At 41.0% G+C, this 27,074-nt stretch overlaps 1 protein-coding gene across 3 annotated transcripts in view; it reads right to left on the bottom strand.

Moving 5' to 3' along the window:
* The window catches only part of ACSS2 (acyl-CoA synthetase short chain family member 2), a 44,577-nt gene that overhangs the window by 6,425 nt on the left and 11,078 nt on the right, over positions 1 to 27,074 (bottom strand). For 2 of the 3 annotated variants that reach the window (XM_025469818.3, XM_049100559.1), the window contains exons 3-9: positions 7,846 to 7,937; positions 7,547 to 7,650; positions 7,214 to 7,286; positions 6,855 to 6,930; positions 6,581 to 6,695; positions 5,692 to 5,730; positions 913 to 1,050 (exon numbers count right to left, since the gene is read on the bottom strand). In XM_025469818.3, coding sequence (XP_025325603.1) covers positions 913 to 1,050; positions 5,692 to 5,730; positions 6,581 to 6,695; positions 6,855 to 6,930; positions 7,214 to 7,286; positions 7,547 to 7,650; positions 7,846 to 7,937 — 637 coding nt within the window. The remainder of the gene's footprint in view (positions 1 to 912; positions 1,051 to 5,691; positions 5,731 to 6,580; positions 6,696 to 6,854; positions 6,931 to 7,213; positions 7,287 to 7,546; positions 7,651 to 7,845; positions 7,938 to 27,074) is intronic. The other variant, XM_025469819.2, reaches the window with a different exon arrangement.

Genomic DNA, 27,074 nt, shown 5'->3' with positions numbered 1-27,074 from the left:
GCTCATTTCCACAGACCAACAAATGTATGCTGGGTAGAGCTAGAAGAAGATCCTCCTGAGATTCTGGCCCTGCCAGCACCCCTTTCATATAGTATGCATCTCTATTCTAACCCATTTTCTCCATGTTCCCATCTCACACACCATATACATGCAGAGTCAGTCATCATTCATATCCACACCCTAAGATGGGCTACTTGAATCACTCTTATACACATGAACACTTCTAGAGCATTCACATCTAAGAGTGTCTTTGTTGTATATTTATGCACACATAGTCAATTACACATTGACAGAGTGAGAGTGAGAAAAAAAATAATCTTCTTTGCTTAGTCTACCAATACCCCATCCCTTGGAAAGAGAGGCAAAAAATATGCTTCGAAAGCCTCACTGAGAGATACTCAAACATACAGAGAGTAAGAATTTAGGGATGATGTGAGTGGAAGATAGGGTGATATATCTTTTAAGTCAATACAGGAGTCAGAGTTTTGTTTCTGGCCCCCACACTGTGCCCTGGGAAGAATGAGATGTTAGTAGTGTGGCTTGTGAAAGGAACTGAACTCTAAGAGCTTCTAGCCTAGGGCCCCAAGAAGGGTCCTAGCCTACCCCTGGCCTTGAGTTCACAGTGCAGCTCTCCTTCAATCAAACCACGTGGGCATGGGCAAGAACACTGAAGTTAGACATATGAACTGATCCTTTTTTCCTTTTCTGGGGTGTGAAAGCCCCCACCTGAATTGTCTCACCCTGGAGCCTCACAATCTAGTGGCTGAGGATTTATGTCTTAATTTGATTTAGAAAAGGTAATGTGACAGTTTTGAAACTCAGGATTATTAAGTAAAAGTCATATCATCATATGCTTTTTCAGAAATTCACTTCTTAGGGTTAAGAACACAGTATACACACACACACACTTGCCTTGGGTTTCCCTGTGGAGCCACTGGTGTACAGGATGAAGAGTGGGTCCTCTGCATCACACCACTCAGGCTCACACTCATCCTCTGCCTCTTGCATGAGTTCATGCCACCACAAATCAACTCCTTGATTCCAGGAGATCTGCAGGGTTAAGAAGACAGGAATGGGCAGGAAAGAACTGTGAACAGCTCAAGAGAGGAACAGAGACACACCTACCTGACACCTGGGGTTGGGGGAAGTGCTGTCAGGTAGAGTTGCTGGGAGGAGGGAGGGAAATGTGAGGGTGGAATGTGACAGAGAACAGGAGCAGAACAGCAGGCTTCTTGGGTTAGCTTCAGAACAGCTAACACCCTGCTCCAGAGCATCCCTTACATAGTGTCAGTATGAGGATGGCACCTTGGTTGGTCCCTTATCATTCTTCAGTTCTTAGCTTAAATGTCACCTTTGTAGAGGGCTTCTTTCCCTGAACAATATCTGGTAGATTCCCAACCCCCCCCCCCGCTATTATTCTTGATCACTGTACCATATTTCCTTCCCATACAGCACATATTTCCAGTTATTTAGTTGTTTGCTTCACTACTGTCTCCTCAACTAGATAGTGACCTCTATGAGTGCAGTGCATGCTGTCTTTTTCTTTTCTTTTCTTTTTTTTTTTTTTTTTTTTTTATCCCCAACACCTAGCAAAATGCCTGGCACTTAATACACACCCTGTAAATTTTTGTTGGATGAATGAATACACACACACAGGCCTACATACAAACATATGTACTTAGGAAGCTAGTGGCTTATCAGCAGGGATGCGGACACCACCCAATTCAGAAATGCAAAATTAGTCAGAGCCTGCAGGTGAAGCGGGCGCCTGGCCCTGTTAGTATTGAAAATAGTCAACAGCTTTTAATCCAAGCACCTTTTCCTGAATGTCTAGACCTCATCCACATCTGCAGGTTCCTACCTGCAGCTCTACCCCCACTTTCACACTACTGGCAACCAATAGGTTTCCTATAGAGATATTTGCTTAAGGCTCCATTCAGCAGAAAACCTACTTTAAGTTGGTGGAAAAGGACCAATATGACTTCTTCTCCCGGTAGAAGGATGTCCTCCTATACTAGAGTATTTTTGATTACTACTTCTGGATCTGTCCTCCTGAAATTTTTCTAACCTCTCCTTGAAGTTATTTTACTTTCCTAGTTTTTTTTTAATAATAAATTTATTTTTTATTGGTGTTCAACTTGCCAACATACAGAATAGCACCCAATGCTCATCCCGTCAAGTGCCCCCCTCAGTGCCCGTCACCCATTCACCCCCACCCCCCGCCCTCCTCCCCTTCCACCACCCCTAGTTCGTTTCCCAGAGTTAGGAGTCTTTATGTTACCTTCCTAGTTATATCACCTCTTTGAACAGCCAGTTTTCAGAGTCTACTCTGTACTGAAGGAAGGTGGGATTCCCTGAACTTGTCCAAAAATTGCACTGGATCTCAGTCCCAGTTCGGCCACTTCCTAGCTATATATGACCATGGGCAAGTCACTTTACCTCAAGTTGGTCCTTTTTAAAATGAGGATAGTCATTCTTTCCTTAATGGTCTCACAGGATTTGGGGAACATCAAAAGAAAAGGGATTAGATAGTAAATATCATAACTTGAATTGTCCTGTGGGGTGGGAAAGAATGATGTCAGGAGGATAGAAGTGAGTTCAGTTCCACTGAACTCCTCTGGGAAATAAATTCAAGGGTGTGAAAATAGGAACTGTTTTGGGTTTGCTTTAGCCATCACAAAACCCTTTCATATTCATTAGTTTCTTGTATGTTCAATGGCCCTGGCTGGCAGGTAGACATGATAATGTAAGAGAAACACCCTACTCCCTATTCCCATTATATGGCTATATGCTAAATTATTCTGTATATATTTGGTTGCAAAAAAAGAAATCCCAAAGTGTTAAACATATACCTTGATAAATTATAAAATGACTCCAATCACTCTCTTCTTTCTGTACTATCTACCCCTTAATTTAGAGAATTTGAAGTGTCTGTCACATAAACATTATTAAGAATGACAAACCCAGGGGATCCTGGGTGGCTAAGTCAGTTAAGGGTCAGACTCTTGGTTTTGGCTCAGATCATGATCTCATGGGTCATGGGATCAATATTGAGCCCCACGTCAGGCTCAGCATGGAGCCTGCTCCAAGATTCTCTCCCTTTGCTACTCTTCCTACTCACAGGCTCTCTCTTTCCCCGTCTCTCATTCTCAAATAAATAAAAAAATCTTAAAAAAAGAAAAGAAAAAAAGAATGACAAGTCCAGACCAAGGCACCATTAAAAAGAAGAAGAAAAAGAAAGAAGAGAAAGAGGTTGCCCAAGAGCTAAAAAATACTAAAACACACTTTTTTTTTTTTTTTTTTAGCAGAATAGACATACGGATCTATACATACATTGACACATCAATACTTTTTTTCCTGCCAAATGATCTACTTGAGGGCCTTAATGTATTTAAAAAGAGTATCAATATTGCTTTGGGGAAATGGTCCTCAGTACTGATTTGAATTGTCATAGAAAAGGCACTAGGTACATATAAGGGCAAAGCATAGTTATGCTGTGGCAATAAGGGTATTCTCGTAATCTTAAAAAACTATTTCCCTTGTGGGTATGTGGGCGAGAAGGGCCAGTACCCCAGGTGTGGAACTGATAACTAGCACCAGGAAGCAGGTTGAGCTCAATTAATGGTGCAAACATTAGTTATGAATTGGGTGTGTGTCTATGAGGGCCCCACAGCTTTGAACCAGGAAGATTTAATTTACTGAAATAAGAATAGAGTTGGTCTTTGTCCTTGGAACAGGATATCCTCAGGGAGGGCAACTGCCAGGTGTGAGATCGGAATATGAGGAAGCCCATAGGTGACATGATTGAGGAGAGTACCTCCAAATTGTGCCAGGCCTTCCCTTGATGAATGCTTAAGGATGTTGGGATGAGGAGCTCTCCCAAGACTTCTGCAGTTTTGACTGCAATTATCAGACCAATAAACCTGGACTTTGTAAGCCTATTCCTACGGTCTTTGGGTTTTTTGGTAACTGATTATTTTCACCTCCAAGAAACAAAAATCCAGGAGCCTGTGGCTAAAGGTTTCTAGTATTAAGAACTATAGGAGTTTGGTGGGATCCCTGGGTGGCGCAGCGGTTTGGCGCCTGCCTTTGGCCCAGGGCGCGATCCTGGAGACCCGGGATCGAATCCCACATCGGGCTCCCGGTGCATGGAGCCTGTTTCTCCCTCTGCCTGTGTCTCTGCCTCTCTCGCTCTCTCTGTGTGACTATCATAAATAAATAAAAATTAAAAAAAAAAAAAAAAAGAACTATAGGAGTTTGGGACACCTGGGTGGCTCAGCATTTGAGTGTCTGCCTTCTGCTCAGGGCATGATCCTGGAGTTCCAGGATTGAGTCCCACATCGGGTTCCCCGTGTGGAGCCTGCTTCTCCCTCTCCCTGTGTCTCTGCCTCTGTGTGTGTGTGTGTCTCTCTCATAAATGATAAATAAAATCTTTAAAAAAAAGAATTATGGGAGTTTATTTCTTTTCTGGTTTCCCTTTTAGAAATGCCAGGCTGTCTGCTATGTTAAAAGAAATAAAAGCTAACATTAATAGGGTAGTTACTTTGTACCAAATACCTTATAGACAAAACCCTATCAGGTAGGTACAGTTATTATCCTTTTTCTACAGATGGGGAAACTGAGGCAAGAGAACTTAAGTAGTTGGTCCAAGCTTCTACAGTAGCATTTGAAAAGCTAGGATTTGAACCCAAGTAGTCTGGCTCCAGAGTCTATATTCTAACCACTGAGTTTGTTATGTTACATCTTTCAAGAGTAATCTTAGGTCTCTGCCTGACTTAAAAGGAAAGTAATGTTCCTTGGGAATCAAATCTGTCTCCACCATGCTATGAGAACAGAGAAAAAAGATAATATTTACTGAAGAGGTTAATCATAGAAGATTCAGAGTAAGACACCCTTATGAGGATGGCAAAAATCAGAGGAATAATGGGTTTTATGTTCTGTTTTAATAAAGGAAGTAGTTTTCTTTTAAGCATGTATTATCATCTCTCCATTGTTGATAAGGAAACTGAAACTCAGAGAGGAGAAGCGACTTGTTCAAGGACATACAGCTAAAAATCTGTCTCTGGACTCCAAGCCCAGCCTTTCTCTATTCTAATCTGCTTTGAGCCCCCACTTAAGAATCTCACATCTTAGAACCACCTACAAAGTAATTTTTATTCAACCTAGCATTTAATTATATCAGAGAGTTTATGTGCTGTTTATAAATCTCAAAGTAATATATAAATGTATTTAGGGATCTTCTTCTCTATTGTCCTATATAAAATTGAGGTTTTCCTTTGTGATATATATCTAAGTCCCCAACTTGATGGTGAATTCTCAAGGTCAAGTTCTGTACCTCCTCTACTCACTCTACTCTTATCTTCTAGGGCTCTGCTCCACCTAAGTACACAGTAAAAACTTTCTGACAAGTTACTTGGTCCTCTCTCCCACAAAGGTCCTAAACAGCAGAGTGCAATGGGATGCCTTGTTGCTAGCTCTCTGAGGTTCATGCTCTATGCCAGTTCAGAGAGATAGCAACAGGCATTTTGTTTCATGACCCTTCAGAGTAACTTAGATAGCAAAGGACCCAGGGGCAGAAAGAAAGGGGTTAGGTCTGGCAGCCACCTCAATGGGGAAAACAGGCAAAGAGCAGATGGAAACACAGACAAGCACGCAGAGAAGCAGTACCCAAGGCAGTGCAGAGGTGGATACCTGGGGCCAGATGCGCTTGGGTTTCTCTTTCAGCTTACCCTGTTAAGAGCCCATTGAAAGGGTGGTGAGCAGGGTCTGATTATAGGGTAGTAAGAGGGAAGGGTCAGTGTGTCCCAAGTCTCTGCTGCCTTTTCTGTAGGCTCCCCTCTTACTGGTCCTCCTAGCCTACATTTTCTTGATCTTGTTCCCAATCTCTATACACTTAGAACCCCTAATGCTCACTGGAATCTCTAATCTCCCTAGGCTAGACTACAGTCTCTCTAGCCCTGTGACCACTTGGGGCCCCCTCAAGTCACAGAATCTCAGGAACCCTTTTCCTTCTGGACCCTGGAGCTTTCATCCTTCATGGCCCTCAGACCTTTGGGCTTTTCCACCATTTTCACTAAAAGTGCTGGATCCAAAGCTAATAAGGGCTATATCTTGAGGGCCAAATCCTGGTCCTTCCATGGCGGGGGGCGGGGGGGGGGAGACCACAAAAGTAGCCCATTCCAAGACAGATACCAGTACACATAGTCACCCAAATCATCCCCTCCCTCCCTCCCTTTCTTCCTTCCTTTCTTTTTCCTTACTTTTTTTAAAATTGAAGATAGTTGATTAAGTCAGCCCATTTCTAACCCAAGCCCAAGCCCTGAGGGTCCCCTGTGCCCATCAGGATACCCCAATCAGCATAGAGTCCCCTTACAATCTCTCATGCTAGGTTCCCAAGGATGAGGGGCTCCCTATTGACACTCGAGGTCAAAGTCCCCCAGCTCCCTACCAGCCCTGCCAGAGGAGGCATTCCTAGGATTGCTCCCAGATGCTCTCAACATTATGATAAGGAAATGAAGCACATAAAGAACTTCCTGGGCCAATTTCAACCTGGAGGAAAGCATAGGAGTACCAGACTCACCTGCACATTTGGGCATGGCCTCTTAATGGGGGGGGATTGGCTGGGAGAGTCACCTGTGCCCAGCTCTGCCCGCCCCAGGTGCTTGACCACAATGCAGCATCTCACTCGGAAACCCCTAGAAGAAGGAGAAACCTGAAATGGTAGCTGGTTGGCTCAGAGAGAATTTGGCAGGACCCACCCATGTCCATCTAGGATAGAAGGGACAAAGGGAATCTGGTACAGGGGAAAATACCAGTTAACCCAGAGCAGTAGCCAACCAACCAAACACACTTACTTCTCCCGACACTTCTCCAGCGCCTCATCAGCCAGTTCCTTCAGGTTCACAAGCTTTTCCCCCCTGTAGAAGGCATCTTTGGGGAGCAATAAACATTCCAGGCCTTAGGAAGGCACCACACTCCTAGTCCCTTATCCCTAGTGAGCACAGTGTTCATGGAGCCCTTCCTGAGGTAGGTCTCTTGACTCTGGCTCTTCCAATTGATTTGAGCTGACAGAGGGTCAGGTGAGATGGAATCAGGAGATAAGGGTAGGCAGTCCCTACCCTCTATGCTGAGCAGTCGCAAATATCAACTAGCTGATTAGAGACCAAAACTTCAGGTGTGGAAGTTCTGGAAAAGGGGTGAGAGAATTAGTCACCTGTAGTAATAAGAAGGCTGCAACTGGAATCCAGGATCCGTTCACATAGAGACTCTGCAGAGAAGCCTGCAAACTAGGAAAAGGAAGAAAAACTGAGGGAGAGGAGGACCTAGGAATTAAATAAACCAGGAAAGGAGACATTCATAAAACCTTCAGGATTTCTAGGTTATGGTTCTAGAAGAAACTGGATAACTGATATGGAACTTATGACACAAATCTAAACTTCTTAGTCTGGTTCTTAAGGTCCTCTAGCATCCAGGCCCAACCTACTTCTCCAGAGCCCCATCCCTTCCCATCCCCTACTAGGTATCTTTTTCCAGTCCAAATTCCTACCACAATAGAGTGCAGAGCCCCAAGGCGGGCACAGGCCAACATGGCCACCACGAGTTCTGGTATCATGGGCATGTAGATGGCCACTCGGTCACCCTTCCGAATGCCTGCAAATAAAGGACACAGATCATGCACCATGGACACTTCCTGCTGCTACCTGCTTCTTCTTGTTCAGCTACTGCCCTTCCTCCCCACAGCTGACCCTATTACTACATTCCATCCATTCCTTGTCTACTTCCCCCAAGTCCTCAAATACCCCAAGACAGGACCCTCCAGCCCCCTTCTCATACCCCCATACTCACCCTGTTTTTGGAGAACATTGCTGAATCGACACACTTGGACCAGAAGCTCACGATATGTGATCTGGGTGGTCTCCTCTGGTTCATTGCCCTCCCTGAGATACATCAGAAAGAATTAGCCATTAGGGAATATAACCTCTTCCCCCAAACAAAAAATAGGAACAGTCATCATATCCATTCAGGAACACCAAGACTCCTTATGAATGTCCTGTGAGGGTGAGCTGTCTACTATAACACCTTGAACTGACTGGTCAGATACTTTGGCCTTTTAAGGCATACTTTATACACAAGCTGTGTGTCATTGGAAAATGCACTGTCCATCTGTGAGCCTCATTTAGGTTGGTAAAATGGGATGATGGTCCTTTCTCTTCCATCCTAGGGATGTATTAAAAGAGAGGGCAGCCTGGGTGGCTCAGCAATTTAGCGCTTGCCTTCAGCCCAGGGCGTGATCCTGGAGATCTGGGATCGAGTCCCGCGTCAGGCTCTTTGCATGGAGCCTGCTTCTCCCTCTGCTTGTGTCTCTACCCTCTCTGTGTGTCTCTCATGAATAAATAAATAAAATCTTAAAAAAAAAAAGATGATATTACAGATGTGATTCTTCTGGAGCACAGTGTCAAGACTGCATTGGTGTTATTCAAAGTGAGATTTCCAGGTCACTTGTACCTAGGGAACTTCAAAGACAGAGCCCCAATTCAGACCTACTGAATCAGAATCACAGCATCCACGAATCTGCCTCTTTATTACAAGCTATAAAGATTCAAGTATAGGGGATCCCTGGGTGGCTCAGCGGTTTAGCGCCTGCCTTCGGCCCAGGGCGTAATCCTGGAGTCCTGGAATCCAGTCTCACATCAAGCTCCCTGCATGGAGCCTGCTTCTCCCTCTGCCTGTGTCTCTGCCTCTCTCTCTCTCTCTCTCTCTCTCTCCCCCTCTGCCTACGTCTCTGCCTCTCTCTCTCTCTCATGAATAAATAAATAAAATCTTAAAAAAAGATTCAAGTATAAAGATTATACTTGTATAATATATACACAAGTATATATACAAATATACACAAGTATAACGATTCAGCTGCCAATTCTTTTTTTTTTAAGATTTATTTATCTATTAGAGAGAGAGAGAGAGAGAGATCATGAGCAAGAGGGGTAGAGGAAGAAATAATCTCAAGCTGACTCTGCTCAGTGTGGAGCTGACACGGCTTTATCTCATGACCCCAAGGTCACAACGTGAGCCAAAACCAAGAGTCGGATGCTCAACTGACTGTGCGTTCCAGGCACACCTCTGATACACATTTAAAGTTTTAGGGGCAACTGACTGGCTCAGTTGGTTAAGCGTCTGACTCTTGATTTCAGCTCAGGTCATAATCTCAAGGTTATGAGTCTGAGCCCCACGTCAAGCTCTGTGCTGGGTGGGGAGCCTGCTTAAGATTCTCTCTTGCCCTCTCCCTCTGCCCCTTCCTCTTCCTTCTAAAAAAAATAAAAAATAAAGTTCAAAATCACTACACTTTATCAACTGAGTTCTGTCTACCTTTTCAGCTTCACCTCGCATTCCTTCCTAGGCTTCAGCCTAGTTTCCTTCATGTTTGCTTCCTCGACAACTACTATGTGTTGTATATATGTATAGAAATAAGCACTGATAAGCAAGATCCCTGATAACATGGAGCTTATATTCCAATGACAATGCAAAAAGTATATAAGTAACACAGCCAAATAATTTCAGATCATAAGCATTATCAAGGATATAAAGAATGATATAATGAATGACTGACTGGAAATACTTTTGAAAAAAATATCTTAAGGAACTTTCAAGACTATATGTGAAGATTTAATGACCCCCAGCGTGTTTTTTCAATTTTATGATTTTTTTAAGTAATACATATATACAAATGGTACCACAAAAAAAGATATGTAATGAAAAGTATCCCTCCCACCTCTATTCCCTAACCCCATGCCTTGATTGGCAACCACTGTTGGTACTATGTTGTGTAATTTTCCAGAAATAGTCAATATGCTGACAGGACCACCCCTAATAGGTTAGAGACTGCAGGGCAACTGAACTAATGTGGAGTGACCAAGGTAATTACTTTAGAAGAAGACTATACTATTAGAATCTTTCATAAGATCCTTCAGATATCACTGAAGATGGAAATTTAAAAACTGAATTAAAAATTTTGAATTTTAATACTGTTCAGAAGAGAGATAAGCACCTCAGTCCCTAACCAAGCATGGATGGGAAGAGGTAGGAAACAGCTGTTTTAACCATGGAACAGATCTATTATATAAGCATTATATATATGTATTTATTTATATATTTTTGTTTTCTCTATACAAATGATGGTATACAGTACACACTATTCTGTATCGTGTTTTTTAATTGAGTATAATATACATCTAATAAACTACATGAATCTTAAGTATACAGCTCAATCATCTTGCTTTTTTAAAAATTCAACAATATACCTTGATAAAATTCTCCATCAAGACTTAAAGTACTGTTCATTTTCTTAAAAAAAAAAAAGATTTATTTATTTATTCATGAGAGACACAGAGAGAGAGGCAGAGACACCAGTAGAGGGAGAAGTAGGTTCCCCACAGGGAAGCCTGATCAGGGACTCAATCCCAGGACTCCAGGATCACGCCCTGAGCCAAAGGCAGACGCTTTAACTGCTGACCAACCAGGCGTCCCAGTACTGTTCATTTTCTTTGTCATCTGCATAATGTTCCACAGTTTGTATGTGCCATAGTTTATCTAACAAATAAATGTTTCAGTAAATATCTTTATTCAAATGTCATTTTACTCACTTGCAAATATATCTGTAGAATGAATTATTAGAAATGAAATTGTTGGAAGAAAAAGAAATTGTTGGGTCAAAGGATATCCGCATTTTAAATATTGATAAACATTAGAGGACAACTACTTTAAATAATGGTCATAGAAGGCCTCCCTCTGGGGAGGTGATACTGAGCTAAAAGACCCAAGTAATGAGAAGTAGTCAACTATATGAATTCTTGAGAAGAGTATCCTGGGCAGAGAGAACATCAAGATTTGGAAAGGCACTCAGGCAGTAAAGAGCTTGGCCTATTCAAAGAACAGTAAGGAAGCTAGAATGAAGAAAGTTAAGAATGAGAGTTAAGAAGCAGCTAGATCACATGGGGCCTTGTAGGCAATGGTAAAAAGTTTGAATTTTATTTTAACTAGGTTCCTCCTGGCTTCCTACACACAAAAGCTGACCTCTATGCTTTTGATGATGCCATTGCACCTGCTCAGAATGCCTTCCCCTTTCCTTCTGGCACCAGTACCAGCCCATCCTAAATACTGCAGGCCATTGCGCTCCCTTACTACCCAGAGTATTCAAGGAGATAACTAAAGCCCAGAGAGATGTAGTAGCTTGGCCAAGGTCAAACAATAATAAGTGGCAGAGCCAAGAATAGATCCTCAAGTCTTCTCATTTCAAGGCGGGACTCTTTTGCCTCATCATGTGAAGGACAGGGACAAGCAGGGAAAATTAGGCCTTGGAGGTTACACAGAAGATTACACAGAAAGAAGCCTCTTTCCAGCTCCTGGCTTGATGAGTCAGTTACTATCCTTTCCTTGGCTTGGCCCTCCTAGGGCTTAGAGGAGCCAAGCACAGAGAGCTCTCTAAAGTGAAAAGGAACACAGAGAAAGGAAGCTGGCAAGTGGCCCTGAATACCAGAGGCAAAAAGCCATTTCCTTAACTGGCCCACTGGTGAGTGCCACAGAAACTTCAGAACATCTTCAGTTATGGCTAAATGCCAACATATACCACACACCCATGCAAAAATGTCCCCACATGTGTGCCACATACCAGCTCACCTGTGCATACTTATATGTGCAAAATGACATATGCTAATATACAAAACATTGTAGGCATAAAAGCTGCCCATTTGCACAGAGAGGTACAAATAAGGAGAAATATATGAACCCAGGACTCAAACATGGACCTATCTACAAGTATATGCACCACATTTACATACCCACCTATGTGCACAGCTTGCCCTTCCCCAAACTCCAGCAGATCATTGTTTTATTTTCTTCACATAACTTTCCATTATTTGAAATTATCTCATGTATTTTATTTGCTTGTATATTACCTGTGTCTTTCATTGGAATATAAGCTCCACAGTAACAGAGAACTTGTCTGTTTTGTTCATTACTACATCCCTCGAATCTAGAATAGAGTCTGGTACATAGAAAGTACACAGGAACAGATAAGCACAAGCCTACACAAGAACTGCCTACTTGAGCCCACTTCTAGTTATACACACATTCACACACACCCACAGTGTACATGCCTCTCCAAGTTCTGGGCTCAAGCTATGCATAATTGATATAGGCATCTTACTTCTTCCAGTGTCTTCTTTCTCTGACATATACACCAGGTTCGGCTCCTGCCTCATTAGGAGGAGGAGGTGAATAGAATACTGGCCTACTGCAAGCTCCCAAGCCCTCTAGGATGTTAAGAATTCTTAAAAGAACATTCAGTTTAGTCTCCTAACTCCAAAAGGATCCAAAGAGACCATTTAATGTGCTCGAAGTCACATGGTGAGTTTGGCACGGAAGATCTCACTTTCCTTGTGATCTATTGATACTACCTTGTATTACATTTATTGGGGCTTTATATTTCCCATTACATCTCGGGTTCTTGGAGGGCAGGGATCATGTCTTCTTCTTCTCAATTTCCTCCAAGTTCAGCTGGCACAATAAATACTTAAGGTTCATCATTGAATTGCAGAAAACCTGGTAATTGATTAATGATAGGGAAGACTGGGACTCCCCTCTTTATATGAGGGACAGTCATTGGATTGGAGATTTTAATTCCCTAGACTAACAGAAAAGTAAGGTACAGGATTGGAGGAAAGAGCTGGGGGGGGGGTGGGAATAGGTGGGAAAAAAACTAGATTCTTCACAGAAACAGAGGGCAAGATCTAAACTGGTGGGTTAGACCCTCCAGAGGAGAAAAACCCAAATAAGAAAAAGAGTCAAACCTATTATCAGAGGATATAGTGGACTGAGCTGTTTAGCCTGAAGAAGAGAAGATAATGAGATACATGATAACTAAGTCTCAATATCTGTATCTTTGTTGCCTCCACTCTGGTTCAGACCCCCTTCATCTCTTGCCTGGATGGTCAAGACCCAAACTGGTCTCCCACTTCATTCTTACCCTCTTCCAATCCATATATCATCCAGAATAATCTATTAACAACAAACCAGATTACATCACCTTCTGTTTAAAATACTTTAGTGGCTCTCATCACATGTAGAAGAAATTCCAGACTTCTATGCATTGTATCTTCTCCAACTCATCTTGTGCCATTGTCCCATTCTACTCAATAGGCTCCAAACACATTATCAGTCTTCTGACTGATAGAATATGCCATGTTCTTCCCCCAGTTCTTCAAATGGTTTGCTCTATGTCATGTTTCAGATCACTCTAAGTAGCATCAGACCTTCCTGTTATTCTTCATCACAACACTGTCTCTCCTACTAGACTGTAAGCTTCCTGAAGGCACAGACCAAGTTGGTCTTATTCACTGCTGAATCCCCAGTGTCTTGCAAAAAACCCTGTATATGGTCAGTGCTCAGTAAATATTTGCTGAATAAATGAATGAACCTGAAGGATTGTTATGGGAAAGAAGTAGACTCGTGTTACGTAACTATAAATGAAGAGGTTGGGCAGCCTGGGTGGCTCAGGGGTTTGGCGCCGCCTTCGGCCCAGGGTATGATCCTGGAGACCCAGGATCGAGTCCCATATCGGGCTCCCTGCATGGAGCCTACTTCTCCCTCTGCCTGTGTCTCTGCCTTGCTCTGTGTCTCTCATGAATAAATAAATAAAATCTTAAGAAAAAATAAATGAAGAGGTGGGTCAATTGGGAGAGTTCAATGTAAGGAAAGCCTTTCTAACTGTCAGAACTGTCCAATGATAGAAGGTACTCCTTCAGGAGCTTCCTAACTGTGAAGATATCATATAGAATCTGGGATATGCAGGGATACCAAAGAGAAGACTCCAAGACATAGTTGGGACCAGGCAAGGCCAATGTGTCTCAAAGCATGGTCAGGCAGTGTTAATAATGCAAATTGCAAGGCCCCACCCCACATAGCTGCAGTACAGGACTGCACAGATTGAGCCAGGGAAACCCTGACACCTACTAGATCATTCTCCAGGGAGTGGGGGCCTTATAATTCTCATTTTATAAGCAACCCATGTGATTCATGTTTTCTGAAATTTGGTATGACCTTTAAGGCTGTTCCAACTTTGAAATTCTTTATGTAAAATTAAGAAATCATGTGAAATCATGTATTCTATTATTCATAAAGCACTGCACAAATATAAGGCACTCAGATGTAAGTATAACCTCAAGTCACTTTCCCTTTCACCAAGGGAGCAGGGAGTAGAAGCAACATAGCTTTACCAATTAGCAGACTAATGTCCCCTCTGGGCACTCCTGCCTTAGTCATGGTGAAGAGGGAGAAGGGCTGGAGGAGGAGGTGGGAGGAGGCACACTCCAAAGACTGAATCATAAAAAGGAATGACGTATTGGCACATGCTACACTTGTGAACCTTTATGAGATTATGCTAAGTGAAAGAAGCTAGAAAAAATCATCATGTTGTATGATTCCATTTACATGAAATGTCCAGAATAGTCAGAGCCATACAGACAGAAAATAGATTAGTGGTTGCCTAGGGCTACAGTGGGAAAGGCTGGAGGAAAATGAGGAGTTACTGCTAATGAATATGGAGTTTCTTTTTGGGGTGGTAAAAATGTTCTAAAAATTGGCTGTGATGATGATTGCACAACTCTGCATATAACAAAAATCACTGACTTGTATACTTCAAATGGGTAAACTACATGGTATGAATTATATCTCAAATATTATTTTATTTTTTAAAGATTTTATTTATTCATGAGAGACAGAGAGAGAGGCAGAGACACAGCCAGAGGGAGAAGCAGGCTCCATGCAGGGAGTCTGATATGGGACTCGATCCTGAGACTTCAGGATCATGCCCTGGGCTGAAGGCAGACACTCAACCACTGAGCCACCCAGGCACCCCTATCTCAAATTTTAAAATTCTGTGATTTTGATTAGAATTGTAATAACATACAGATTAATCTGGAGAAACAGCCATCTTTACAAATCTTCTTTTCCAGAAAGTTTGCCTCTTAGCACTATTCATTTATTCATTCATACTGTTCATTCGTTCATTCATTCATTCTGTCTCTATTTGCCTAAAGATGTGGCACTTACTTATTTTAACATTATAGTCATATATATACATCTGTTTCCTTCACTGGATTGTAAGTTCCTTAAAGGTACACAAGATATATTTTTTCTCCTCAGTACTAAGTTCAAAATTTGACACACAGAGGGTATTAAATACATAATTATGAAATGAATGGGTAAAAGAATGAATGAATGAACGAATGAACAAAGTTCTCTGCTCACATGACCAGCCAGATCCAAGCTGATCAGAGTGAGGAAACATGGAAAGAAAAAGACCACAGAGGATAGTAACAAAATAGACATGCTAGACAGGCAGGGGGAAATGGTAGACACAGAGGGAGAAGAGTATAAAACTTGTGGAATAGGATTTGGAAAAATATCAAGATAAATTTATTGAGCCTCTACAATGGGCTCAGATCTGGAATCTGCTATGGGAGAGACTGCAATAAGACCCTGGAGTTGAGATTCAGATTATAGGACTTATACTTTGCAGTCTAGGCTATTATTGCATCCTGTCCTCCTGCCAGCTATTTTCAGGCTTTGATCCAGGAACCTTGTGCCTGTTTCCCTTGGTCAAAGTGACTTTGGTGCCAGTTGGATTCTGCAGTTCTCTGTTGACAAGGCAGACCTGGGTCGGTATAGAAGGTAACCCTTTCCCTCTGCTTACATGCCTACTTATAGGAGGGAAATCATATATACTCTACCATACTGTGTCCCATGCTAGCCTTAAACAAAAAGGTGAATGAGGACAGTTCTCTCAGATTCTTTATTATCACAGAATTTGGAATACTGCCTAAAATAGAAATATGACTAGAGCAAAAAAAGAAAGTGGAAAAAATAACCAAGAGCACTATTTTTTTTTCCAAGAGCACTATTTTATACGTACATCAGGTGTCTCGTGTATGCAAAAATATTTATTACAATTGTTCTTTGTTATTTAGATAGAATAGCATGGTTGAAATCATTAGTGTTCAAGATAGGGTACTCCATTCCTGCAGGTAGTTGAGGAGGAAAAGTTTTAAGAAAGTAAGTGTCCAGATTCTCAACTTCCATATATAATCTTTCTTAACATTGATCTGAGTTGGTTCTTCTTTCCCACTTTCTCTTTCACAAATACACTCCTCTCACTTCATTTTAAAAAAAAGGTTGGGGGGACGTCTGGGTGGCTCAGCGGTTGAGCACCTGCCTTCAGCCCAGGGCATGGATCTGGAGTCCCGGGAGTACCACGTCGGGCTCCCTGCATGGAACCTGCTTCTCTCCCTGCCTGTGTCTCTGCCTGTCTCTCTGTTTCTCTCTGTCTCTCATGAATGAATAAAATCTTAAAAAAAAAATGGGGTGCAAAGGTGACTCAGTCAGTTGGGTGACTGCCTTCAGCTCAGGTGGTGATCCCAGGGTCCTGGGATCAAGCCTCCAGGCCCCACATCAGTCAGACTCCCTGCTCAGCGAGTAGTCCATTTCTCCCTCTGCTCCTCCCCCCACTTGTGCTCATGTGTGCTCTCTAAGAAAATCTTTAAAAAATTGTTTAAAATACCATCTTTCTCTCCTATCCCAAACATTGTGCCTATACAATGCTAAAGTTAAAAACAAAACAAAACCCTCAGATTCTAATTCAATAGGCTAGTGGGGTCCAGTAATCTGGATTATTAACAAGATCCTCAGATAATTATTTGGAGCCACCAGACCTATATTTATTGTTTACCTCTAATTCAATGTATGAATTTGCACAAATTTCTCCCCCCCTCTGAGCTCAGCTTCCTTCTCTGTAAAGTATTAGAGGGGAGGAAGGAGGAGAGAGAAGATTGGTATTAGGCTGGATAATTTCTAATATATCTTAAGACTCCTTGATTCTTATTTCTTCCTTTCAGAGCCAGGAGAATGGGCCCTAAAAGTTAGTTTCAGAGAAAAGAGGTTTTATTTACATAGGGGGCAGGGCGCAGGGCGGGGAACAAACTTAGCTGAGTTGGAGATCAAATAGAATTAAATAAATAAAAGTAATAAAAGTAAGGGGCACCTGGGTGGCTCCAGTCATGATCTCAAGGTCATGGGATTGAGTCCCACATTGAGTTCTGCACTCAGCATGCAGTCTGCTTGAGATCCCCCCTCTCCCTTTCCCTCTGCCCCTCCCTCTACTTATGTGCTCACTCTCTCTGTCTAAAATAAATAAATTTTTTAAAAAGTAAAAAAAAAAAAAACAAAAAACTGACATGCCTGTCTCACATGGTATTGGTGTAGATCCTTAAACGAGTATGGAATAAAACTACATTAAGAGGATAATCCTTTACCTGATCCTCACAGCTATTCTAACAATAGGTAGAAAAGGTATAATTATCCCCATTTTAAAGATCAAGAAATCCAGAGGAAGTGGCTTGCCAAGACTACACAGTGGGATTAAGGAAAATCTATAACCAGGTCCCAGTTTTCTGACTTCCAGCCTACAAATTTGTTCAACTATACTAATTTGGAGTGTACCTAAGTGGACATGAAGCCTCTCTCCTAAGAATCTCCAGGAGCACTGTGAAAAGGAGAGGACACTTTCACCCACTTTGAACTTTAGCCCATGGCCAAATCATTCACACCACAATCTCTCCAATATCCTGAGAACTTTCTGAAAAGACCCAAAACCTCTGACAAGGAAGTCTGCATATGTCTACCTTCGCAGTCCATGGCAGTGCTCAAATATCACAGAAGCACTTATACATTCATTTGCTCTTAGACACATGACCCTCATTCCCTAAAATAAGGCAAAGACATTGTCTCCAACATTTTCTTCATAAATAAAATTCCAGTTCACAGGCAAAAATCTTGCCCCACCCTCCCAGAATGTGAGCTCCATAAGGACAAGGACCAGATCTCTTTTGTTTATTGCTATGTCTAAGCATCTAATACATGCCTGGCACATATCATAAATATCTATACATTAATTTTTTTTAAACCTGCTGCTAGAAGCTAACAGATCACCCATGGAGCATAGCTATCCATAAGTTGGATCCTTACCTAACAGCACATACAAAAATTAACTCAAAGTGAAACGAGGGCCTAAATATAAGACCTAAAACAATACAAGTTTTAGAAGAAAACAAAAGAAAAATTTCACAGACACGACACCAAAAACGCAGGAAACAAAAGAAAAAATAGACATTGGACTTCATAAAAGTTTTAAAATTTCATGTATCAAAAAATACTATTCCAGACAGTCCGGGTGGCTCAGCGGTTTAGCACTGCCTTCATCCCAGGGTGTGATCCTGGAGACCCAGGATCGAGTCCCATGTTGAGCTCCTTGCATGGGGTCTGCTTCTCCCTCTGCCTGTGTGTGTGTGTGTCTCTCTCTCTGTGTCTCTCATGAATAAATAAATAAAATCTTTAAAAAAATACTATTCCTATAGTAAAAAGGCAACTCACAGCACTGGGAGAAAATATTGGCAAATCATGTATCTCATAAGGGATTAATATCCAAAATATATAGGTAACTCCTGAAGATCAACAACAAAAAAACAATCAACACAATTAAAAAATGAGCAAAGGACTTGAATAGACATTTTCCCAAAGAAGACAGACAAATGGCGAATAAAACATGAAACATCCCTAATCATTAGAGAAATGCCAATCAAAACTATAATGAGGTAGTATTAACAAGTGTATGAGGGCAGTACTCTCAGATCCTTTATTATCACAAGCTCCCTAAAGCCTAATGCATAAAATTCATACTGTTCAGCCTTGTCCTAGGTTCCTCCAGGGTCTGGGCCAACCTTAACTGATCAAATTTCAGCCATGCTGTTCTTCTAGGCCCATCTTCAGCTCCAGCTGAAGTTCTCTCAGCCCTTGGGCAGGAATGCTGCAATGACAGGGAAATGAATGGACAGGGCAAGAGCTCAGAAATTTTGAGCTTCAAGTCAAGCTTTGCTACTTTTCTCAACACTATACTTTTTATAAATTATTTCATTTCTCTGGGCCTTAGGTGCTTCAACTGTAAATGAGGGAAATATTTCAGTAAATGTACTTTCTAGAAATAGGTTTTATTATTCATTCTGGCTGAGAGCAAGAAAGAGGGTTGGAAAATGAGAATTGGGAAAAGCTTCACAAAGAAGATAGCATCTCAGATGATTATGAAAGAATAAGCAGGATTTAGACTAGCTCAGATAAGGAACAGCAATCCAGAGACAAGGAAAAAACATTAATTAGCTTAGGTATAGAAGCAGAAAAGCACAGGCCAGTCTACAGGCCAATACCAATCCTAAATATTTTCCTCATAAAGCTACATTTATTTGATATAAAGGACTATATTTTGTCCTATATGTTCTGACTATTGTCATGCAGTTAAATTATCTTTATTCTTAATTGAGTGATAGTGATATAAGGTGATATTTGCAGTTCAAAAAAATTCTTATTTCATCAAATTTTAAATTGCAAACTCTTGGGGTGCCTGGGTGGCTCAGTGGTTGAGCATTTGCTTTTGGCTCAGGTCATGATCCCGGGATCCTGGGATCAAGTCCTGCATCAGACCTACTACAGGGAGCGTGCTTCTCCCTCTATGTCTCTGCCTCTCTGTGTCTCTCATGAATAAATGAATATTTTTTTCAAAAATTGCAAACTCTTCAGGAGGTCCCTTCAGAGACATTGGTGAAATCTCTAAAAATCTGAATCATTTGGTATAAAAATATTTTTTTAAGATTTTATTTATTTATTCATAGAGATGCAGGGATAGAGAGAGAGAGAGGCAGAGACACAAGCAGGCTCCATGCAGAGAGCCCAACGTGGGACTCGATCCAGGGTCTCCAGATCACGCCCCAGGCTGCAGGCGGCGCTAAACCACTGCGCCACCGGGGCTGCCCCTGGTATAAAATTAAATAGCTATCAAATCAGTTAGACCTTAAGCTACATTTTATAGACTGTAACATTGAAAAGATAGAATGTTGAGGTCTTGAAAGTCAAATAAAGATGATTCTGGATTGAAGGAGCTTTATCTTACCTGGATCCTGGTGAGTTGCTGCAAGCAAGGTGCTACATTCAAACAGGAATGTGCATGGGCCGCTCTCAAGCAGCCTTATGGATCTTGGCCAGAGTCAAGTTAACCCTCCACACTTTATGTTTGTTCCAGAACTCTTATCTGCAAATCAGCTTCAGCTCTTGGTTGAGGGGATTTCCTGAAGGGTTTCCATGGAGTCACACAGGTTTTGTGACAAACCCAGCTCCTGACCACTGTTGTGTTGGCTCTATTCTCCCATCTTTACCTAAGCACAGACCCCGTAACTGAGAAAGAGCTGTACTTGTAATTTTTCTATAAATTTAGGCATATTTCAAAACTTTAAAGATTTATAATATAGAGAAACATAATATATAGAGTCCCAAAATGCTTTAATTTTATTCTGTAAGAAAAGCCATAAAGGCCACTGGATTAAAGGCCCGCTCCCTCACCTCAAAACTTTTTACCTACTAAATCCCAAGCCATGAAGGAATGGAAATGATGTTTGCCAGAGTGGCCACCTTGACAATCAGTGCCTACTGCTTGTCATATCATAAATGGAAGGGAATGAGAAGGTATTCCTTACTTTCATAAGCTTAAAATCCTTAATTAGAAAGATCCAAACCACCCATTATCTAAGACCAATCTTGGGAGACAATGATCAAAGAAAGCAAGAAAACGCAGTGTAGAAAAACACCAAAGGAATGCAAAAAGAAATAAGTGGGGTAAATCATGACATATTTCCTAGAAATAGTGGATTTTGAGCCAAGTTTGAGATAAGAGGGTAAGTGTTCATGGGAGGGAAAGAAGGGAATTTTGGAAAGGATAGAAGTCATATTTGGCTATCAGTCTTGAATCTCTCTGCCTAACAATGCCCTTGGACATGTGTGATATATGTGAGTATTAGTATCATTGCACAGTAATAAGTCTTTGCAGTATGTTTTTTCATCTTTCATCTCAGTTAGTCCTCACGGCAATTTTTTGAGATAGGCAGAACAAGATTTTCTATCCCATTTGAAAGGTCAGGAAACTGAGGCTCAGAATGGTGTCATAACTTGCCAAAGATCACAAAGCAATGGTTAGGACCTCTGACTGCAGATCCTCAGGTTAGGCTTTTTTGTTTTTGTTTTTAAATATATCTGATCAAGAGATTGATCTTTTCAAAATGTAACTCTGATAGGTCATATTTCTAATTGAAATTCTTTATTGGCGCCTTAGCACTTGTCAAACTGCGATTTTATATCTCTGTGTATGAAACACAAATTCCTGATCCTCCCCCAAATGTTTCTCCCAGTCTTCTTTCTTCTTCAACTAATGAAATTCCATTTTTCCTGTTGTTCAGACAAAAAATCTTTGAAATATTTTTTTAAAGATTTATTTATTTATTTGAGAGAGACAGAGCATGTGCATGTCAGAAGGAGAGAATCTCAAGTAGACTCCCCACTGAGCCAAGAGCCTGATGTGGGGCTCCATCCCATGATATGTGAGATCACAACCTGAGCCAAAACCAAGACTTGGAGGCTTAACCCACTGAGCCACCGAACTGCCCTAAAAACCCTTTAAGATATTCTTGACTCCGCTCTCTCCTATCCCACATCAAGTTCATCAGCAAATCCTATTGGCTCTGCCTTCAAAATATTCCAAAATCTGACCATTTTTCATGACCTCAACCTTCATCTCCATTTTCATATTTTGCCTGAACTGTCAGTGCCTTATTGTCCGTTTGCCTTTGCCTGATGCCCCTAACACACTGTTCTCAAGGTAGTATGCAGATTACATCTAGTAGATATTCAGTATAAAACTGTTTGGTGAGTGGATAAATGAACACATCTCAGCTAAGGAAAGGATGTTATTTCTTTGAGGTTTGCCCTTTAATGTCTTTAGCCCTTATAAATTATAAATTGTAGTCAACATTTCTAAAGCTATCCCTAAATTCTCAAAATAAACTGGCTAGACAAGTGGCAAATTGAATCCTGATTTGTCACTTGTGGCAAAAACACAAAGGCTGTGTACATAAGCATAGTGTCTACAACAGAGAATGTAAGTGTTCTGTCCAGAACAAGTTACAACTGCTACATGACTATCTAAGTCACTTCCACCCTCTAAGCCTCAACTTCCTCATCTGTTAAGTATTGTTGTAAACCATACCCAGGTTCAAAAAAACAAGGGAACAAATACAGTATAAAGGAAATATAGTTTATTATTATTATAATAAATAGAAAAGTCTTAGGTATTATAGGAGATTGTAAGTTGGTTAGTAGAATATGGCTGTCAATGGGACTAATATAATCTTAGATATGTAAAGTTAAAACAAAGAATAGTAACAGTTCCCTGTCCAAGGCAGACCATAGCTAGATATTGACCAACTAGAGTATGTCCAGAGGAGACTGACATGATGATAAAGGAATTGTCCAGGAAACCATATAATATATGGAATCTGGGAATGTGGACTCAGTATTACCTCATCCACAAAATAAGGACACTAGACCAGATCAGGGTTTTTCAAACACAGCTTTACAAATCCCTAGATGTTCTACATATATACCTTACAAGGATCTCAGTGACAAGGTGAAGGAGCCAAAAGAATGTGGTTCTGGTCCTCTCATTCATGTTTGAACCAGGTCAGCTCTACTCTTGCCTATTTTAGGTATAGGGCTCTTGGTAATAATGATAAAAATAGCTAACACCGTTTGCCAAGCACTAAACCCTTTACATAGATTATTCCAATTATTCTTCATAACAATCTATGTCATAGGAACCATATTATTCCCATTTTACAGATAGGAAAACAGGTTTAAAGAGGTGAGGCAGGGTGCTTGTGTGGTTCAGTCAGTTGGGTGGCTGCTTTGGGCTCAGGTCATGATCCCAGGGTCCTGGGACAGAGATCCGTGTTGGGCTCCCTGCTCAGTGAAGAGCTGCTTCCCTCTTCCTCTACCCCTCCCCATGCTCATGCTCTCTCTCTCTCTCTCTCTCAAATAAATAAATAAAATCTTTAAAAAATAAAGAGGGAGGCAACTTGCCCAAATAATAAGTATTAGAGTAGGGATTGAAATCCAAGCAGAGTCCAGAGCCTACTTTTGTTAATCACTATACATATAATTTTTATTTGAACGAAAAGAATCTAATGCCTTAAAAATACTGAAAATTACTGAATTAGATGATCTTCAAGGAATCTTGTAGATTTAAATTTCTATAATTCCACACTCAGCCTAGTAAAGGGATATAATAACCAGCCTCAAATATCTGAGATGTTTTATGGAAAAAAATAGGATTATTCTATGTAGCTCCAGAAAATAGAACTAAAGCCAAAAGAAGAAGATAGAGTGGAGAGAAAGTTATAGGGAAAGAATATACATAAGAACTTTGTAGCAGAGCTGCCCAACAATGGGACAGATAGTGAGTGAACTCCATGGTCTTGGTAGTGTTCCACAATCAGAATGATCACATATGGGTACTGCTGGGGATGGAGATATTAGAGCTACAATTCCTGCTTTGTTTAGGAAGTGAACTAAATGACCTCAAAGGATTAGAACTGAGAGTCTCAAAACTCTCATACAGAGGTTCAAGGTATCAGACACTGAGGATCATTATCAGTGCACAATTTCTCTCATACCAAATCCAAGAAGGAAGGCTATCCTCAGCTGCATGCCTTTTGTACTTATAGTTGTAAATGTGAGACTGCCCTAAAGCAAGAACCCAGGCTCCCACCAGACTACCTGCTACCTTCATGGGACAGGAAGCCACCACTGGGTTCCTCCCCTACCTCCAACCTTTCCCAGCTACCCTGTCACTGCAGTTCCCTTATATTTGTGACAGCAATTCTAAAGGTCAGTGCTAGAAGTAATTTATTCATCCCCTATGGATTTACAGCTGGGAAAAAGAAAGTTCAGAAAAGGGCATTATCTAAAGCCATTCTCATCATTTACTAAACACACCGGTATAAGAAGACCTAGACACAAACTCATGAAGTTGACAGGAGCTCAGTACACTCAATCAGGCTTCAAGACAGTCTCCATTTATTATATACTTATTATTACACATGTTAGCATATACGAAAATAATATATTAATTTGTAACATGTGATTTATTATACATTTATAATTCATATCCCTACTTCTAAAAAGTGACTAATGACTTGGACAATACAGCCTACTTGTCTCATTTTCACCACCTTAGGGAAGAATTCTTTAAGGTATCAAGGGTCATGAAACTCAGGAACAGGGGAGAGAAACAGATTAGAGAGCCACATTAAATGTGAAATCCTCCAGCTCTCCTCCACAATCAGTCCACCAGATTCAAATGGAGAAAGACTGTTCCTATCAACAGTTATTTCCCCATATGCCTCTATTAGCATAAAGCTTAGGCTACCAGCACTAGTACTGCCCCAGACAAGGGAGCAGACTCTCTACCTTAGCCCTTTAAACCTTCTAAAATCCCGCCTTTATTTCACCATTTCAAGAGAAGCCCAGCCCACCTACTGAGTCATCATAAAGTCCCTATAGGTTGAATTAGAACTTCTAAAAACCACTTCCTCTTCAGAGATAATCATAGACTCCTCAACTATTAGAGCCAGAAGGACCTTGCAGAGTATCTAGTTAATCCTCCACCAGTCACAAAAAGGGAAGGCCCAGAGAAGGGAAGAGATGGTCTGAGGCCATCTTCTTTTTCAAATGAGTGTTTTTCCATACCATGTATATTTTAATCAGTAAATATAGTATTGTGAAACCAGTGAAGACACGGATGGAGGACAAAAAAGTCCTTCCCTTCCCTTCCCATATCACTAAAAGGAACTCCAGGACATGGACCTAGGTAATTAGTAGAGTCCTTGGCTATGAATGCTAGGACAGTACAATGTAGGTCTGGCTTTCCATATCACCTTGACAATCTTTGCCCTATCAGAACATAGGCTTGTCTCACCTTTCCCTCTTCTCAAATATATATACACATACCTCACAGGTATCTGGAGAATTCTAAATATCACACTCTGGAATTCATACATGGGAGCAAACGGGATTCTGAAAGCAGAGTTTCTGTCCAAAGGTCACCCTAAAGTCATCTGCCTCTCTGGTTTCTAAGGATGGATTAATTACAGCCAGAGCCTATAGAGAGATGACAATGATTCAGCTGAGGATAAAGGGTGAGATGGCACAGAGATGAGGATAGCCAGGTGTAACCAAAAACAAACGGTGGAAGGAATGGACTGTAGTGTCTCTTTAACTACCCAGTCCCTACTCCTTGCACTACCCCTAACATCCTTCACTGATCCTTCATCCTTCACTTATCTCTCCCTGAATGTCTATTCCAGTAACTTTGTCACTGATCACTTTCTCACACATGTATACTAATGTATACTGTTAGCCCCTACTAACACCTCTATGGCCACACTAGGAGGAAGAAAGTACAAGAGAGGTTGAAACCAGTTTTGTTTGGAGGGCAAATTTAGCCTTTGGATCAGATGAGCATGTACCTTTGAAAAAGGTAAAGCGTTATATAGACTAAAGGGACTGTTGACTCTTCTCTCTCAACTTTCTGTCTCTCCACCATCTATCTATACATGCAGTTACCTATGTTGGTTTTCTTTCCTCCAAACCACTTTAAAATTTCATTTTTCTGTTCCATTCCCACTACCAGCATCCCAATTCAGGCACTTCTTCTGAATAACAAACTCCCAGCAATCTGGCTTCACATTTCCATTTCCATATGTATCCACATTAATCTTCTTAAACCCAGTTATGACCACATCATTCCCCTGCACTTAATCCTTCCATAGGTCTCAAAAAAATAGTCAAAATCTTCCATTCCTGGACCTCATCCACTGTTGAAGACAATCTTGATTCCTCTTTGTCTCATTCTCCAGACCCAATCCAAGCTAGCAAATTCCATGGGCTCTTCACTCAAAATAGATCCAGATTTTGACTACTTCTAACTACTTCAAAATACTACTATGGTATAAATCACCAACATTTCTCATTTAATTTCTACAATAGCCTCCTAATTGTCCTCCCTGCTTCTACTCTTGCCTTCTGTCTATTCTCAACACAAATGACAGAAAGATTCTAAATATACATCAAATGGTCATCACTTTTGTGCTCAGGATTGTCCAGGGGTTCCCTATTTCACTATAAATAAAACCCAAAAGTCTATATTGACTATCAAGGTCCTACATGATCTAGTGACCGGTCGACCCCATTCCCAATACTCTTTCTCTAGTTCACACTGCTTCAGCTACACTAATTTCCCAGCTAGTCTTCAACCAAGCAGCAGCACACTCGTACCTCAGGGCTTTTACACTTGCTCTTCCATTACTTGGAATATTTCTCCTTCCCAACCCAACTATCTGCATGATATACTCCATTTCCTTCCTAAATGTCTGCTCAAATGTCACTTTATTAGACAGTTCTTCCCTTATCAATCCCTACTCTTTGTTGTCATTCCCTTTTCCTTAATGCCACTCTGTAGTTTTCTATAGCACTTATTACTACCTGTCATATATTTATTGGCTTGTTTATTGTCTGTCTCCTCAAGCTGAAATATAACCTCCATGAAGACATAGATATTGTTCAGAATAGTTCCTGATATGTAGTGAGTTCATAGTAAGTATTTATTGAATGAATTATTCCCTATATGTACTCTTTACTCCAGAAAAATTTGGTCTTCTTACTGTCCCAACATAATAGTAATGATGGCTAATATTTTTTTAGTGCTTTCAATGTGCCAGGAATTGGAAAACATCAGTTTGTTACACTATTCAATCAATAACTCCATGAGATGGAAACTTTTATCCACATGTCATAGTTGAGTACAAAATCATAAGCTATTTAGTGTCAGAAACAGGACTCAGATTAGGTTGACACCAAAACTTATTCTTCTAATTTTTATCATAATGCCTCCCTACATGCTTTATCCCTTCTGTAAACTATTTGTGTAAGTGGCTCTTTGCAATTTGGCCCATAATTGCTTTCCAGCTGATTTATATAGGCCTATTTGGTCTTCCAAACAGAATGTCAATTCTATGAGACCAAGATCTGGGCCATTG

This window comes from Canis lupus, chromosome 24 (assembly GCF_003254725.2).
Source record: "Canis lupus dingo isolate Sandy chromosome 24, ASM325472v2, whole genome shotgun sequence".
In the NCBI taxonomy this organism is placed as follows: domain Eukaryota; kingdom Metazoa; phylum Chordata; class Mammalia; order Carnivora; family Canidae; genus Canis; species Canis lupus.
This window is presented reverse-complemented; position numbering and strand designations above follow the sequence as displayed.